Source organism: Vicia villosa, linkage group LG3 (assembly GCF_029867415.1).
Source record: "Vicia villosa cultivar HV-30 ecotype Madison, WI linkage group LG3, Vvil1.0, whole genome shotgun sequence".
NCBI classification, from domain to species: Eukaryota; Viridiplantae; Streptophyta; class Magnoliopsida; order Fabales; family Fabaceae; genus Vicia; species Vicia villosa.
In genome coordinates this window covers 99,871,946-99,888,313 of record NC_081182.1, presented here as the reverse complement: position 1 = coordinate 99,888,313, position 16,368 = coordinate 99,871,946, and the positions used below count along the sequence as shown (strand labels likewise).

Genomic DNA, 16,368 nt, shown 5'->3' with positions numbered 1-16,368 from the left:
ATGTCAAATTTACCTAAATAATATCTAAATATATATATATTTATTAAATCGCAATAATTAAAATCAAAGTAGAACGACATATTATGTTGAAATGATGATAAATTAGAGATACTCTATAATTATAGTACAATATTCATTATTTACATAAATTAAGGGTTTTAAGTGTTATTTTGTGTGCAAGTAAGTGAATATGAGTAGAAAATCAATAGTGTAGGGAACATGTTCAATATTTGTTATTTGAAATCACTTTTTTTCCTAGGAGTGTATGGAGTATGGTATGCCTTCCTTAATCGATTTAGAATTTTACGTGTTTTTGTCAATACCTAATTTTGTATGATAAAATCAATTTATTGTTGATTTGATTTTTATTGATCTTATTAAGATTTATTTATTACTAGAATTTGTTACTAGAATTTTGGTGCAAATTATTTTTTATATATTTTTGTATATTTGTAAAAACAAATTTTACCTTATTTTGGGAAGGATCTTTTATAGTTACTTTAAAATCAATTATTTTATCATAACATTTAACAACGAGAATAAAATAATTTTTCAAAATGTTTAGAAATAAAAAACGAGAATATATTCGATTTGATCTTGTTGGCTATTTAATGGTTTAATTTGATTTTTTTACTGTATTTGAAAATTTTATCCTATAAATTTTTATGTTAAAGAAATTTTTGGTACAGAATAATATCGAATTAATTTGTTTTTTTTTTTCTAAATCTATTAACATATATAGGAATCTTCCATCTTTAAAAGGGTACATGTCAAAAAAAATTATTTGTGAAGAAGAAATAATTGAAATAAGGAAGTTAAAGAGTCAGTGTGCCTTTAATTTTATTTTATTGTTTTTACTTTTAGTTTGAAATTTTTTAGTTGTATATGTGTAACAACCCACTATTGTTTGTTTATTTATTAAATGGAAAAAAAATAAACAAAAGAATGTAGTAACTAAGTTAGTTAGATTATAACTAAAGGGCAATTTAGGAATAAGAGAATGGTTTGGGGGCAACATTGACATTCCACTCTTGGTATTTTGAAAACAAAGTTCAGACTTGGAAAGAAAAAAGAAAATAGAGGAAGGGGACCGTGAGAGAGGGAAGAAGAGGAAGAAAGTCATTTTCAAGTTCATCAATTTCTTGCATGCAAGTGGAATTTCGTCACCGTCTCCATCTCCCTAGCCCAGTGTTGTAGCTTAATCTTCATTCAATCTAAGGTGAGTCTCTAGTTAGAGACTTGGGGTTTTGGGGTTTTGTGGGGAAATTGGAATTTGGGGAAAATTGGGGATTTGTGTGATAAAAATCATTGCATGTTTGTTTAATGGATAAAGTATGTGTTCTTTCAGGGCCGGCCCTGTGGGTGTGCAACAAGTGCCACCGCACAGGGCCTCACTTGCCTAGGGGCCTCAAAATGGGATGTGGGCTTGTATAATATTACTGTTATTTATATATTAAATAGTTTACATTACGCTTTGACAACAAACTTAATCGTTCGTTCAGTGGAAGAATGTGAAATGACTGGTGTAAAGGCACCTTCCTGACTTGTCTCATGTCCTGCGTTTGAATTTTTATTATTTTTTAATTTCTAAAACAAAGTTAATCTTATAAATGCTTCCACGCTGAGGCCATATTATTTTATACTTTTCTAGATTTTAAAAATTATAAATATAATGTAGTGATGTATTTGAATATTAACAAATGATATTATAAATATTCGTGATGTCATTTTAGATTTTAAATATTAACAAATGATATTATAAATATTTTAGATATTTCATATGATGAACTCAATTGTTATGATATTATTATGATAAAATATAATGTAGTGATGTATTTGATTTAATCTATTATTTTTTATAAAAGAATATATTATTTTGAAAAATATATATTATTTATTTTTTAAGGATTAAGTATGTTTTTGATCCCTATAAAATTATCAAATTTTGTTTTTGGTCCATAATAAAAAAATGACGTATTTTGGTCCTATAAAATTATTATGCACGTAATTTTAGTCTCTACTGTTAAAAAGATGTGTATTTTTGAATAATTATTTTACAAACATGTTTAGAACATTATAAAAAATTCCTAAAAAAAAAGGAATTCAAAATTTGATTTATGAGTTGATATTTGCATTACTTTTATCATTATTTTCTGAAATTTAAAAAATTCATATTTAATTCTTTTTATTTTAAGATTTTTTATAATTTGTAAAATAAATATTTTATAATATTCTAAACACGTATAAAAAAAATTATTCAAAAATTTAAAAGTTTAAGGAAAATTAAATAGTTTTCAAAATTTTAAAAAATAGAAGGGACTAAAACTACATGCATAAAATTTTTATAGGGATTAAATTATGTCATTTATTTAATAGAGACTAAAAATAAAAAATAAAATATTTATAGGGACGAAAAACATACTTAACCCTTTTTTTAATATATTAAAAATTAAAAAATATATTATTATTTAAATAAAAAAATTATATTTTTAAAATCAGAACAGGGCCTCCAAAATATTTGGGTCGGCCCTGTGTTCTTTGATGTGATTATATGTCGTAGAATGATGATACATGATGGAGTTCGAATTTGGATCATTAGGGAACCTTAGGAATGTTTTAGGATGTTTTGGAACTGGTTTTATGCAGGAAAATACGTTTTTTTGACTCTGCTTCAGTAGCAAATTGATTTGCATGGGTTGTAAATCGATTTTCCTTCCTGAAAATGTCATTTTTGGGCTCTGCTACAGGTGTAAATCGATTGCAGTAAGATGCAAATCGATTGCTTACTGACAGGAAAACAACTTTTATTGTTTTGATCATAACTGGAGTTTTGTAACTCGAAATGAAGCCCGGTCGGAAGCGTTGGAAAGGTCTTTTAATGATCTTTATGAATATGCTTAGATATAAAGGTTTTAATAGATTTAAAATTTATGGCAAATGGATGTTTAGTTACATGATGTCGGATTAACATTTATAGAATCAAGAATGGTATGTTTAATTCCCCAGAGTGCAGTTCCGTTCCATGTCGGGAACCGGAAGCCTCTTTGTTATGAGACTAATGTGTGTCCATGTACGTTCTAAATAATTATATGGTTTGATTATGTTTAATATATTCCATGATCGAAACATATTTAACTCACATGTGACGAGTATGTACAAATGACATGATATTTATACGATGGATTTTGTCTAATATTATGTGCATATAATACAATGTAAATTGTTTTCCCGTCGTTCCGGTTGGACGTTCGGATGCTTGATTTTTGTGAACTTGCCTTGGTTGAATATGCGTGAATCGGAGTATAACCGTACTACTAGGATAATAAATCCTGTTTACCCACTATGTGGATGCCCATTGGTAGCCCGTGTGGCGTTTTTGTTATGTATTATATACCATGGATGATTTGGCTTTATGCCTGTTGTATATACGTGTCTATATCCGTATATTTTGCGTTACCTGAGCTACTATTACGGTGGAAGCAAGTGAGGGTCTTTAATGGCGTTTCCCACTTGGTAACTCACCTGCGTGATTAGTATGGTAAGTGGGTGATGCCACGTCGGCAATCACTGAATTACTTGCCTCTAGTAACGTCAATTAGACAGTGTTACTAGGCTTTCTCCCGGTGGGCTTGTACGTCGAAAAGGACATATTGCACCTGTTTACTCACCTGCGTCCAGAGGATGAATACCATTGCAGTGGAAGCAAGACCGGGGTCTTTAATGGCGTTTCCCACTTGGTAACTCACTGGCGTGCTTGGTGATGAGGTTGTAAATGCCACGTAGGTAATGGTACAACTTAACTCATCTCGGGTGGAATTCCATATAGGAATGACCCGAATTCATCGTGCGGTGTGCTTGTGCAAGTCTTTCGACATATATGTACTTGGATACTCACCGAGGGTACGTGGCAGAGGTAGCCTAGTCAGATGGGTATAACTCCTTGATTCCTCACATAAGGATGTGAGTTTGCATATTGTGAATTGTTGTTTTATTGAACGCCTCATTGGATAGTTAAGGGACTTCCAAATTGTGGTGATACCCTTGTTTGTATTTGCACCTAAACGTGAGGCATAACCCCGGATTCCAGGTGAATCCGTTTATGATGCATGTACCTTGTAGAACCGAGCAAACCCTTAAGATAGGGAGGCTCACTGAGATTTATTAATCTCACCCCATTTCAATTATTGTTTTTCAGGATCTTCGAGACAGGACAAGGGCAAGGGTAAGGCGACTTAGTCTTGCAGTGATGTTTGATGGCGACGACCTGTTTCTTTTCTTTATTCCTTCACCTTCAGTACCTTATGTTTGAGTTTATGTACTCTCTTTTGGAACTCATGAATTAGTACTTGATACTTATGTATTCGGCCATGACTGTTTCGGCTTGCTTTGTACTCATTGTATTAACATTATAATATCCGCTGCGTATTTATGCATGATTTCAGTACCATTAATGCCATGCACTTATTATCCTAGGCAATGATATGTGTGGGGTGTTACAGTTGGTATCAGAGCTGGTCGATTCTCGGATTCGCCTTGAAACATCATAGTCAGCATAATTCTGTCTCAATTGCGTGTTTGTTAGCATGATTCCTTGCGTTCTACTAATGGTATTGAGCCTGATCAACTTGATTCTGTGTGTAGGACGAACAGGGAGATGGCTGAACAACGCAGAGGACCTGGGAGACCCAGAAGGAATCGAATTCCTAATCCGCCTGAAATTCCAATTCCCAATCCAGCTGGTGATGCCAATACACCTTGGTTGCAGATGATGCAACAAATGCAACAACAGAACCAGACGATGATGCAAATGATGCAAGGTATGCAAGGGAATCAACAACAACAACCAGCTGCTCCTGTTCCTCCAGTTCCTAATGGGCCAGATTTTCGTGCTTTCTTTCGGATGACTCCTCCAGAGTTTGCAGGTAGCCTAGATCATATTGTAGCCCATGATTGGTTGTATAGCATGGAGAGGATATTCCAGGCTATTCAGTGCACTGAGGAGGAAAAGGTTATTTTTGCTGCTCAGAAACTCAAGGGTCCTGCAGGTAGGTGGTGGGATACTGCCTCCACTCGCTTCACTTCTCAAGGGATTCCTAAGGATTGGGAACATTTCAAGACCGCTTTCTTAGAGAAGTACTTCCCTAACAGCATCCGTGCCCAGAAAGAAAGAGAGTTCCAGTTATTCAAGCAAGGAAATCTCACTGTTTCTGAATATGCTGAAAAATTTGAGGACATGGCTGCTTATTCCAGACAAGCTGTTTATGCACCAGATGAGTTATGGAAGATTGATCAGTTTTTGTTTGGCCTTAATGCTGATATTGCCCACAGTGTGTCTCAGAGGGAGTTCACTACTTATGCTGAGTGTCTCCGACAATGTTATGTTGCTGAAAACAGTCTGAAGAGGGTTAAGGAAGAAAGGGAGCAAAACCGACCTTTTTGCCAAAACCAAGGGAAAGTGAGCCAATTCTTGAAGCCTCGTAACTCTCCTCCAGCAATGAAACCCGCTTATGTCAACCGTTCAACTCAGCCTCCTTGGTGTAACAAATGTAGGAGAAAACACCATGGAAACTGTAGAAGCGGTCCAATGAAGTGTTACAAGTGTGGACAGGAAGGTCATCTCCGGCCTAACTGCCCTAGGCCAGACATTCCTGAGAAGACCACTGGGCGAGTGTATACCTTGGATGCTCGAAAGGCTCAAGGGAACACAAGTCTTGTTGCTGGTACGTGTTTTATAAATAACCAACCTTGTTTTGTTCTTGTAGATTGCGGAGCAACGCATTCTTTTATTTCTAATTCTTGTGTGCGCCGACTCGGATTTGAGGCTACTAGTCTTTCTGTTCCTATGTTGATTTCATCTGCCACGGATGATGTGGTCGAAGCCTTGGAGATTTGTAGAGATTGTTCAGTCACTTTCAACGACCGAAGGTTCTCTATTGATCTTATTTGCTTGCCTCTAAAGAAGATTGATGTAGTACTGGGCATGGATTGGTTGTCGGCCAACTCAGTATACATTGGTTGCAAGGAGAAGGCTATCTTTATTCCTGCAGAAGAGACTGCTCCTATTGATGCGATTGGGAATCTAATCGAAGGTACAATTAACCTGATTAGTTGTCTCTATGTTCAGGAGAGATCTTTTCTTTTAGCTCTCACCGCAGAATCTGAAACCAAGAAAGATATATCAAATATTCCTGTCGTTTGTGAGTTTCCAGATGTGTTTCCGGAGGATGTCACTTCTCTTCCTCCAGAAAGGGAAGTGGAATTCTCTATTGATCTTATTCCTGGAACAGCTCCAGTTTCTATTGCTCCATATCGAATGTCTCCTGCAGAGTTGAGAGAATTGAAGAGTCAGTTAGAGGAGTTGATAGCAAAACATTTTATCAGACCAAGTGTCTCTCCTTGGGGTGCTCCGGTGTTATTGGTCAAGAAGAAGGATGGTAGTATGCGCTTGTGCATTGATTATCGACAACTCAACAAAGTGACCATAAAGAACAAGTATCCTTTACCACGGATTGATGACCCCCTGGATCAGTTGAAAGGAGCCTGTGTGTTCTCGAAGATTGATCTCAGGTCGGGATATCATCCAATTCGGGTGAAGAATTCCGATGTATCGAAGACCGCATTCAGAACGCGGTATGGCCACTATGAATTCTTGGTTATGCCGTTTGGAGTGACCAATGCCCCTGCTGTCTTTATGGACTACATGAACCGTGTGTTCCAACCATATTTGGACCAGTTTGTGGTGATATTCATAGACGACATTTTAATATATTCTAAGACGGTGGATGAGCATATGGAACACTTGAGGATTGTGTTGTCAGTTCTTCGAGAGAAACAATTATTTGCAAAGTTGAGTAAGTGTGAATTCTGGATGTCCGAGGTGAAGTTCCTTGGACATGTCATTTCTGGTGGCGGTGTGGCTGTGGATCCGTCAAAGGTAGAAGCAGTGATTAATTGGGAACGACCTAAGAATGCAAGTGAAGTTCGGAGTTTCCTTGGATTAGCAGGTTACTATCGGCGGTTCATTATGGGATTCTCAAAGCTAGCTCTACCTATGACCCGACTTACGAGGAAGGAAGTTACTTTTGAGTGGAATTCCGATTGTGAGCGGAGTTTCCAAAGGTTGAAGAAGAAGTTGACTACTGCTCCGGTATTGATAATTGAAGATCCGGATAAATCCTATGAAGTTTTCTGTGACGCATCAAAGAAAGGATTAGGTGGTGTCTTAATGCAAGAAGGTCAAGTTGTGGCTTATGCATCTAGACAACTAAGATCTCATGAAGAGAATTATCCTACTCATGACCTTGAACTTGCGGCTATTGTGTTTGCACTTAAAGTGTGGCGACATTACTTGTATGGAGTCCACTTTGAAATGTTTAGTGATCACAAGAGCTTAAAGTACCTTTTTGACCAGAAAGAACTGAATATGCGTCAGAGGAGGTGGATGGAGTATTTGAAAGACTTTGATTTTGATTTGAGGTATCATCCAGGAAAGGCTAATAAGGTTGCAGATGCCTTGAGCAGAAAGGAGATTCATGTAGCGGAGTTGATGATGATGGAATTCAATTTGATGGAAGAATGTAGGAATCTCAGTTTGCAGTTTGTGTGGGCACCTACGGGTGTGTTGATTAGTAATCTCAATGTTGAGAATGTTTTGCGAGAAAGAATCTTCCAAGCTTAATATGGTGATATGGAGTTGCAAGCTCAAGAGAAATTCCCGGAATTCTCTCGAGCATCTGACGGGGTAATCCTATTTGGACAGCGTGTGTGTGTACCAAATGATATGGAGTTGAAGAGGATGATTTTGGATGAAGCACATAAGAGCAAATTTACCATTCATCCTGGATCTACCAAAATGTATCAAGACTTGAAGGAACATTTCTGGTGGCCAGGTATGAAAAGAGATATTGCTAGCTATGTGGAGCAATGTGGTATATGTCAACAGGTGAAGATTGAACACCAAAGGCCTGGTGGAATGCTACAACCGTTGGATGTTCCTATATGGAAATGGGACAGCATATCCATGGACTTTGTTGTTGGACTGCCTCGTACTTTAGGTGGTCATGATTCCATTTGGGTGATAGTGGACCGTTTGACAAAGTCTGCACATTTCCTACCGGTGAAGTCTACTCACAAAGCTCCTCATCTAGCCCTACTCTTTGTAGCAGAGATTGTAAGATTGCATGGTGTACCATCTAGCATTGTGTCAGATAGAGATCCGAAGTTCACTTCATATTTTTGGAGAGCTTTTCACCGAGAGATGGGGTCGGAACTGAATTTGAGTACTTCGAACCATCCTCAGACGGACGGACAAACAGAGAGAACCATCCAGACAATTGAGGACATGTTGAGGGCTTGTATTTTGGAAAGTGGTGGAAGTTGGAAGGACCATCTACCGTTGATCGAGTTTGCGTATAATAATAGTTACCACTCGAGTATCGGTATGGCACCATACGAGGCACTTTATGGGAGGAGGTGTCGTTCCTCATTGTGTTGGTCGGAAGTTGGTGAAAGAGGGAATCTTGGACCGGAAATAATACAAGAAACAACGGAAAAGATTAAGGAAATCCGAGAGAAGATGAAAAAGGCTCAAGATCGTCAGAAAAGTTATGCGGACAAGAGACGGAGACCTTTGAGATTTGATGCGGGTGATCATGTGTACTTGAAGGTGACTCCGAGACTTAGGTTGAAGGGACCATTCAAGGTTCGTAAACTTAGTCCGAGGTATGTGGGACCTTATCAGATCATGAAACGGGTAGGTGAAGTGGCGTATCAGTTGGCATTACCTCCTTCACTATCCGGGCTGCATGATGTCTTCCATGTACCTCAGCTTCGGAAGTTCGTACCGGATCCGTTTCATCCTATCCTTTCCGATGCCGTGGAGATAGAGCCCGACCTTTCTTTCCAACCACAACCAGCTCGTATCTTGGAGTACGCTAGCAAGTCATTAAGGAATAAGGAGATACCGCTTGTGAATGTGTTGTGGGAAGAATCTCGCCCGGAGGAAGCCACTTGGGAGCTTGAAGCGGAGATGCGAGAGTCATATTGTGGACCTCCGTTTTTTTAATTCCCGGGCCATACCTCTGTTCTGTAGAGATACGTGAACTGACTCTTTTTTATCGCTTAATGCTTTCGCATTTTGAAAATTCACAGAGTCGCCACCGACCTTTTATTTTATCCAATTAAGGAAAGGTTTATAAAAGAAACAGAAAAAAGACCTTTAAGAAATTCTGGGTAAGGGGGTAGGTTATACAAAGGGAAGGTGTTAGCACCCTTTGTATCCATGGTTATCCATGGGCTCTTAAGTTTGCTTAGCTCACTTGTTTTTCGATCACTTTTCAATTGCTCTGAAATTGCTCATATGTGGTTTCAAATACTTTTGTAAATGGAATTTTGTAATGATCCGTGTGTGGATGTATACAAAATGCTTGTTTATCTTTCGAAAGATGTTTTGAAAAGAACGTTAACTTTGTAATAATCCGTGTTTGGATGTATACAAAGTATTGTCTTTTTTGAAAGTTTTGTTTTGAAAAACAACAGTGTATGAGAATTTTGTTTGTTTTGATTTGAGCAAGCAAACTAGGAGGTCTACCCTGAGTTGTAAGGTCTTTATCCTATTTCCTTTAAAAATCTATCCTTTCACCGGATATAAACGCAAGGTTCGATTTTGTACTCAAAATAGTAGAATTTTGACTTTGATTTTGAAAAGAATGAGAAGGGATTACCTTAAAAGGTGCAAGTGTGATTGTGTTTGGATTCAGATATTTTATCTTTGAAGTTAGTGATCTAACGGTTCAATTTTATCTTTGACATACACGCATTTTATATTTGCTGGAAATTAAAATGCGGAAATGTAAAGTGCGGAAAGTAAATCTACGCTATTACATCGATTGTGCAGGAAATGTAAACTAGCCTATTTACATGAATTTGACATCCTATACATTTATCTAGGAATTTAAATTGCAAGAAAAATAAAGGCATGTTTTTGGATTTTTTATGATTGATTTTAATTATAATTAATGCATGATTAATTAAATTAAAATGAAGAAAAAAGATGAAAATAGATTTAAACCTAGAAATTAAGTTTAAAATATGTACAAAATATTTGTCAATTAATTTTAAAACAAAACTATTTTTTTTGGAATTTTTGAAATTGATTTGAAATTGATTTAAGTTAATTAAAACATAATTATGCAAATAATTATACAAATAATTAAAACTTAAAGATAAAATTATTCAAAATATGTACAAAATTAGTTTATAATATATAAACAATATTTTATATAAAGAACAATTTTTTTATGATTTTTTGATTGGTTAGAATAATTAAAAAGCAAATATATAAATATATACTAATTAATTATGCAAAATATTGAAATTTTGAAGAAAAATAAAATATTTTTATTTCAGAAAATAATATATTATTTTAGAAGTCTAAAAATATTTTTTGTGTATTTTTTGGATTTTTAAAACTATTTTAAATTAATTTATCAAAGAAATTAAAATAAAAAATAGAAAATAAAAGGATACTGATCAGGTGTGGTTGGATTGAGAGTCCATGGTAAGGACTGCTTTGTCTGGCGCGTTGGATGAGCTGGCAAGTGGATCAGAAGGCCCAGATGGTGAGGGACCATGGCACGTGACGTACCTGCAAACCACTGAATCCAAAATTAATTTAAAAAACACGCGCGCGCCCTCCATCCAATCAGAGGACGCCACGCATCATCTTCTTCTTCAGGATAGAGTTTTTACACCTTTCATTTGCAGGTGGTGTAGAAACTCTGACCTTTTACACCTGTTGGAAATAGCGAATACAAGCAAACAACAACATAAATTTGGCGCGATGCCACCATTTAATTCGTCTTGTTCATGCGAGTTCAATGATACTATTTAGAGTTCATAATTTTGCATGGGTCGTAAAACCCCAAATTTAAAGGTTCGAACCCTAAAATGGTGATCCTTCGTACAAGCCTCCAAACTTCAATTAAGTTTCCAGAAACGATTAGGACCTCAAACCAAACACAAATATATGTCTACATCTTGCTAAATATGCATGGATTATGAGATATAAGTTAGTTTTATTTTGAACAAACTATGACCTGTATAGCTCGATTCAGGGAGGTTTAAGACTTGCAATTGATTGGAATAGCTTCAGTGAAGCTCAGAGATGATTTTTGAATGCTTAGTTTGTATTGAAATTGACTGAAATTAAAAACTCGAATTTGAATTTTCTTTGAAATTTTTCAAGTGGTTACAAGTGTATTATGAGCAAGGCTTTGTTTCTGATTCGTGTCTCCTCATGTTACTGAAGCATGCTAGCCTATTTATAAGCATTGAAGTGCTTATAATTGAAGCTAAGAAGCATCTAGTTGCCTTTGTGGAATTCTTGCATTTTTTATATTAAAAAAGCTTTGAATTATTGACCAAGTCTTCTTGTCTTCAATGCACTTGCCTTGCTCTTCAATTCTCTGCAGAAAGATGAAGATTCCTTGGGTGAGTCATGCTTGATTTGTAAGCTACTCTTTATCCATTCATTTTCCTTTTAATTTAATCTTAAAATAAGATAAAATCATGCCAAAAATGGATAAAAAAGGTGTGGGCCTTGTCTTGGTCGTGGAAGGCCCATAATATCATGGAAATGATGTTTGAATGCTGAAAACTTGGCCCCATTTGGAAAAAATACATTTTTGAGCAATGTTGATTTCATGCATTTTCCCAAAATTTAGCCAACTTCAACAAGGTGTAAATCCCTCAATTTTTGTCATATGAAGGAGATCTTTCACTTTTTGGAAACCTCAAAGAGTCCTCTAACCAATGTCTTTGGTCTCATGTCAAAATTATTTTTGATGCTCCTTGTGTGTCCTTTTGAAAAAAGTGTCTTTTTGTTGACTTTGAAAATGACCTGTAATGTCTTTGGTCATATTTTTCAAATGGTGAATCCAATGACCATGGGATCAATGGCATTTGAAAGATAATTGAATTTCCTTCAAAATAAGCTTTGGTTTGAATTTTTTGGATGAAGGATGAGAGAGTTATGATCAGTCAAAGTTGAGTTGACTTTTCAGGCAAAAACCCTAATTTTGAATCTTAGGGTTTTGTTGATTTTTGATCTTTCCTTGATGAATTATGATCATCCAATGATCAAATGATGAATCCTTTGACAAAATATGGACTTTGACAAAAAATTTCATTTTTGACTGTCTGTTGACTTTTTTGGTCAAACGGGTCGTCTGTTGACTGTTTGAGCTGCTGACGGTGCGTCTGAGTGAATTGAAGTTTGAAAATTTGTATGATGGTACTTTGAGATATATGGATGTGTATGAAATCCATTTGAGCTCTCAAAAACTTGTTTCTCCTGTAAAAACAAGAAAACCCTAGTCAGGGACTGTTTATGTAGGAGACAGTTAGGCGTACCTGATTTTTGTGCAGTGTTGAGTCTCTGCTAATCGCGTGATATTCAGAAGACTTCTAGAACAAAAATCTTGGAATTTTGAATTGTGAAAGATTGATTTGATTGATGGTACAAAACACTGAGAATTGTACTGCCAGCAGTTTGGCTGTCAACTGACTGTTACCAGTACAGTCTGAGTTTCCTGATTCTGCGCCTGCAAAAAGATTTAACTCTGTACCAATTGTGTGAGTACTATTTATCTGTAAATAAATAAATAGCATGTGTGAAGTAATAAATAGTATTTGGCGTTTGCGTAAGAATAAATTCAACTGCAAGCCAAATTACTGTATAAGAAAAATTCTAAAAACTAAGTATTTCATATGTCAGGATATTTGTTGAAATAAAAATCCATGATTATATGAGACTCTTAATTTTCAGATTGGAGTTTTCTTGAAAAAAGATGCGGGCAAATTTTGGGGTATAACAGTTGCCCCTATTCAATCTTCTTAAACCTGAAGAGATTGTCTGAAATCTGAAGGTAGAAGATGATTGAATATTTAGATGCCCTGAAAATTTGCACTTACCTTGATCAGAAGAGGTGTTGGAAGTTGCATTTGAATGTCGTCTGCGAAATGTTGTTGGCAGATTGGAACATTACCTGAGATGGGCTTTCAGATGCCACCTGGTAAATGGGTTGAGGGTTTGTTCATCAGAATGAATCCATTGATTATATCTTGATGAAGGATTTGAAAGTCTTTGTGTTGACTGTTTCGGAACCGTCCAAGGTTACCGCTTTAAGTCTTGGAGGATGATTGCTACGGAAATTGTCCAAAGTTTTTTGCTTTAGATTTTGAAGTTGATCATTGTGGAACCGTCTGAGGTATCGCTTTAGATCTGCAATGTTAGATCATTCTTGAACCGTCTGAGGTATCGCTTTAGATCTGCAACGTTAGATCGTTTTGGAACCGTCTGAGGTATCGCTTTAGATCTGCAATGCTAGATCGTTTTGGAACCGTCTGAGGTATCGCTTTAGATCTGTGATGCTAGATCGTTTTGGAACCGTCTGAGGTATCGCTTTAGATCTGTGATGCTAGATCGTTTTGGAACCGTCTGAGGTATCGCTTTAGATCTTTAATGTCTGTTTTTGAGTTGGTAAGTGATCAGAATGAATCTTCGGATTATATCTGAGAGAACTGTTCATGGAATTCAGGTGAACACTGCATGTGATTGAGAACATCTTTGTTGAAGATATCCGTCTACCTGAAAAATCAAGTTAGTGATATGCAATGTTTATGATGCATGTAAATGTGAGATATTCCCGGAGAAATATGCATGTGATGTTGTGTATGAATATGCGTATGAATATGCGCATGATGCATGATGTGTGAATATGATGTATGAATATGATGTATGAATATGAATATGTGATGTATGAATGTGAGATGTCGAGCTTCTATTTGGGAAAATAAATTTCCGCCAGTCATCTGGATATGACTATATTGTGATCGTTGATGATCTTTTGTCTTGTTTGAGTACCCTTGGCTGGGGAAATTCTTTGAGAACCCTGGTACTCTGTTGAAGGATCTTTGAATATCTCTTGAGAATGAAAGGTAGCTGGAAGTTCTGATGCCCTTTCAAATGGGAATGAGGAAGATGCATAATCCTCCGATGCACTATCTGACCAAGTCCGGGTGCGGGGATCACACCTTCTGAAGATAGTAATCTGGAACAACCCTGCTGGGGTATAAGACTTCTTTTGAAGAGAAAATCTTTTTGAGGAATTTGCTGAGAAATGCGTTTCTCTTGGTGGTTTTCTTCTGATGGGATGATGTCCAGATAATTGGGACATTTCCTGAATGCTATTCCTGTTTTTCCTGGTAAACATCAATCATATTCAAATGCACATGTTCATTCAAAATTATCATTGGGACGTTTACGTATTTAAAATAGAAAAAAGTGAAAATAGTGATTTTTGAGCCTAAGCTGCATTGATTTTTGAAAAAGAGCCATGATAGGCTGGTTAGCACAGGGAGACAACAATCCTAGAAGTAGGAAATTGTCAGAAAGTTTTGGAAAATATTTATAGAGATAAATAGCTATGTGAAAACAATCCAGTCAAGTTTCAACTCTGCTATTGCCAATCTGTCCTCGAGCATCTCATCCCTCACTTGTTGGAAGAAAGTGATTGGACTGATCGGTGTCTTTGAGGTGTTGAATCTTGATGGTGAGTAGGCAGCTGAACGGAACACAGTTGTATGCTTCATTCCCTAACTTTTGCCTAGGCTGCCCTTTCAGGTTTTCAGCCTACCGGGATAATATTTGTTTAGTCTCTAATTTTTGCCTGGACCGCCCTTTCGGGTTTTCAATCCACCGAGACGCTCATTTTTTTTGCCTAAGTTGCCGTTTCAGGTTTTCAACTTAGCGAGCTGTTTTTTTTTTCTTTTTAAGAGAAGTATTTTTTGACTATGTCAGCATTCACAGGATGTGGGAAATCCTCGCCATCCATGGTGGTAAGCAACATGGCGCCGCCGGAGAATATTTTCTTGATTATGAATGGTCCCTCGTAGGTGGGAGTCCATTTGCCTCTGGGATCACCTTGTGGTAAGATGATGCGTTTGACAACCAAGCCACCAGTTTGGTATGCTTGACTTTTGACTTTTTTGTTGAAGGCTTTGATCATACGCTTTTGGTATAGTTGACCATGACAAATAGCTGCGAGCCTTTTCTCATCAATCAAGTTTATCTGGTCCAACCGTGTTTGAATCCAATCGTCTTCGTCTAGATTGGCTTCTTTCATAATCCTTAGGGAAGGAATCTGAATTTCAATTGGAAGAACTGCCTCCATACCATAGACTAAGGAGAATGGAGTTGCCCCTGTTGAAGTACGCGCAGATGTGCGATAACCATGAAGAGCAAAAGGCAACATCTCATGCCAGTCTTTGTAGGTTACTGTCATTTTTTGTATGATTTTCTTGATGTTCTTGTTGGCAGCTTCCACCGTGCCGTTCATCTTTGGTCGATATGGAGAAGAATTATGATGCTTGATCTTGAACTGTGTGCAAAGTTCAGTAATCATTCTGTTGTTTAGATTTGTGCCATTGTCCGCGATAATCCGTTCAGGGATGCCATACCGACAAATGAGATTGTTTTTGATGAACCGGGCCACCACATTCTTGGTAACAGAAGCAAATGAAGCTGCTTCTACCCACTTTGTGAAGTAGTCAATAGCGACCAGGATAAAGCGATGTCCGTTGGAGGCAGTAGGTTTGATTTCTCCAATCATATCAATACCCCACATTGCAAAAGGCCAAGGAGCCGTCAGAACGCTTAATGGAACTGGAGGTACATGTACTTTGTCAGCGTATATCTGGCATTTGTGACATGTTCGGGAGTGATGATGGCAGTCTGTTTCCATGGTAGACCAGTAATAACCTGCTCTAAGGATCTTTTTAGCCATTGTATGTCCACTGGAATGAGTACCGAAGGCACCATTGTGTATTTCTTCCATGATCTGTTCTGCTTCCTTCTTGTTTACACAGCGAAGTAAAGTCGAGTCATGGTTGCGCTTGTATAGGGTTCCATTGCTTAGGAAGAATTTGGCAGCAAACCTCCTTAGAAACTTTCTATCATTAATGGATGCCCCTTCAGGGTACTCCTGAGCTTCGAGATATCTTTTTACTTCATGGAACCATGGCTTTTCCTCGGTTCCTTCGGTATTGATCTCATTGCAATAGGATGTTTCATCTTGCCTGTAAATGGTGATCATAGGCGCCTCGTTGTCCCACCTGACTTTGAACATGGATGACATGGTAGCTAAAGCATCAGCTAGTTGATTTTCCTCGCGTGGGATGTGTTCGAAAGTGATTTCTTCGAAGTAAGGAATCAAACTCAGCACATATTCTTTGTAAGGAATTAGATTCGGGTGCTTCGTGTCCCATTCCCCTTTGACTTGGTAGATTACCAAGGCCGAGTCTCCGTAG

The 16,368-nt window shown here is 37.0% G+C and overlaps 1 protein-coding gene across 1 annotated transcript; it reads left to right on the top strand.

Annotated features, from left to right (window-relative positions):
• The first annotated feature begins 4,654 nt into the window (after positions 1–4,654).
• LOC131658653 (uncharacterized) lies at positions 4,655–7,678 on the top strand. Its single transcript, XM_058927923.1, has 4 exons — positions 4,655–6,197; positions 6,288–6,492; positions 6,568–7,333; positions 7,412–7,678. Exons 1-4 carry the CDS (start codon positions 4,655–4,657, stop codon positions 7,676–7,678), a joined length of 2,781 nt encoding a protein of 926 aa, XP_058783906.1.
• Positions 7,679–16,368: the final 8,690 nt, after the last annotated feature.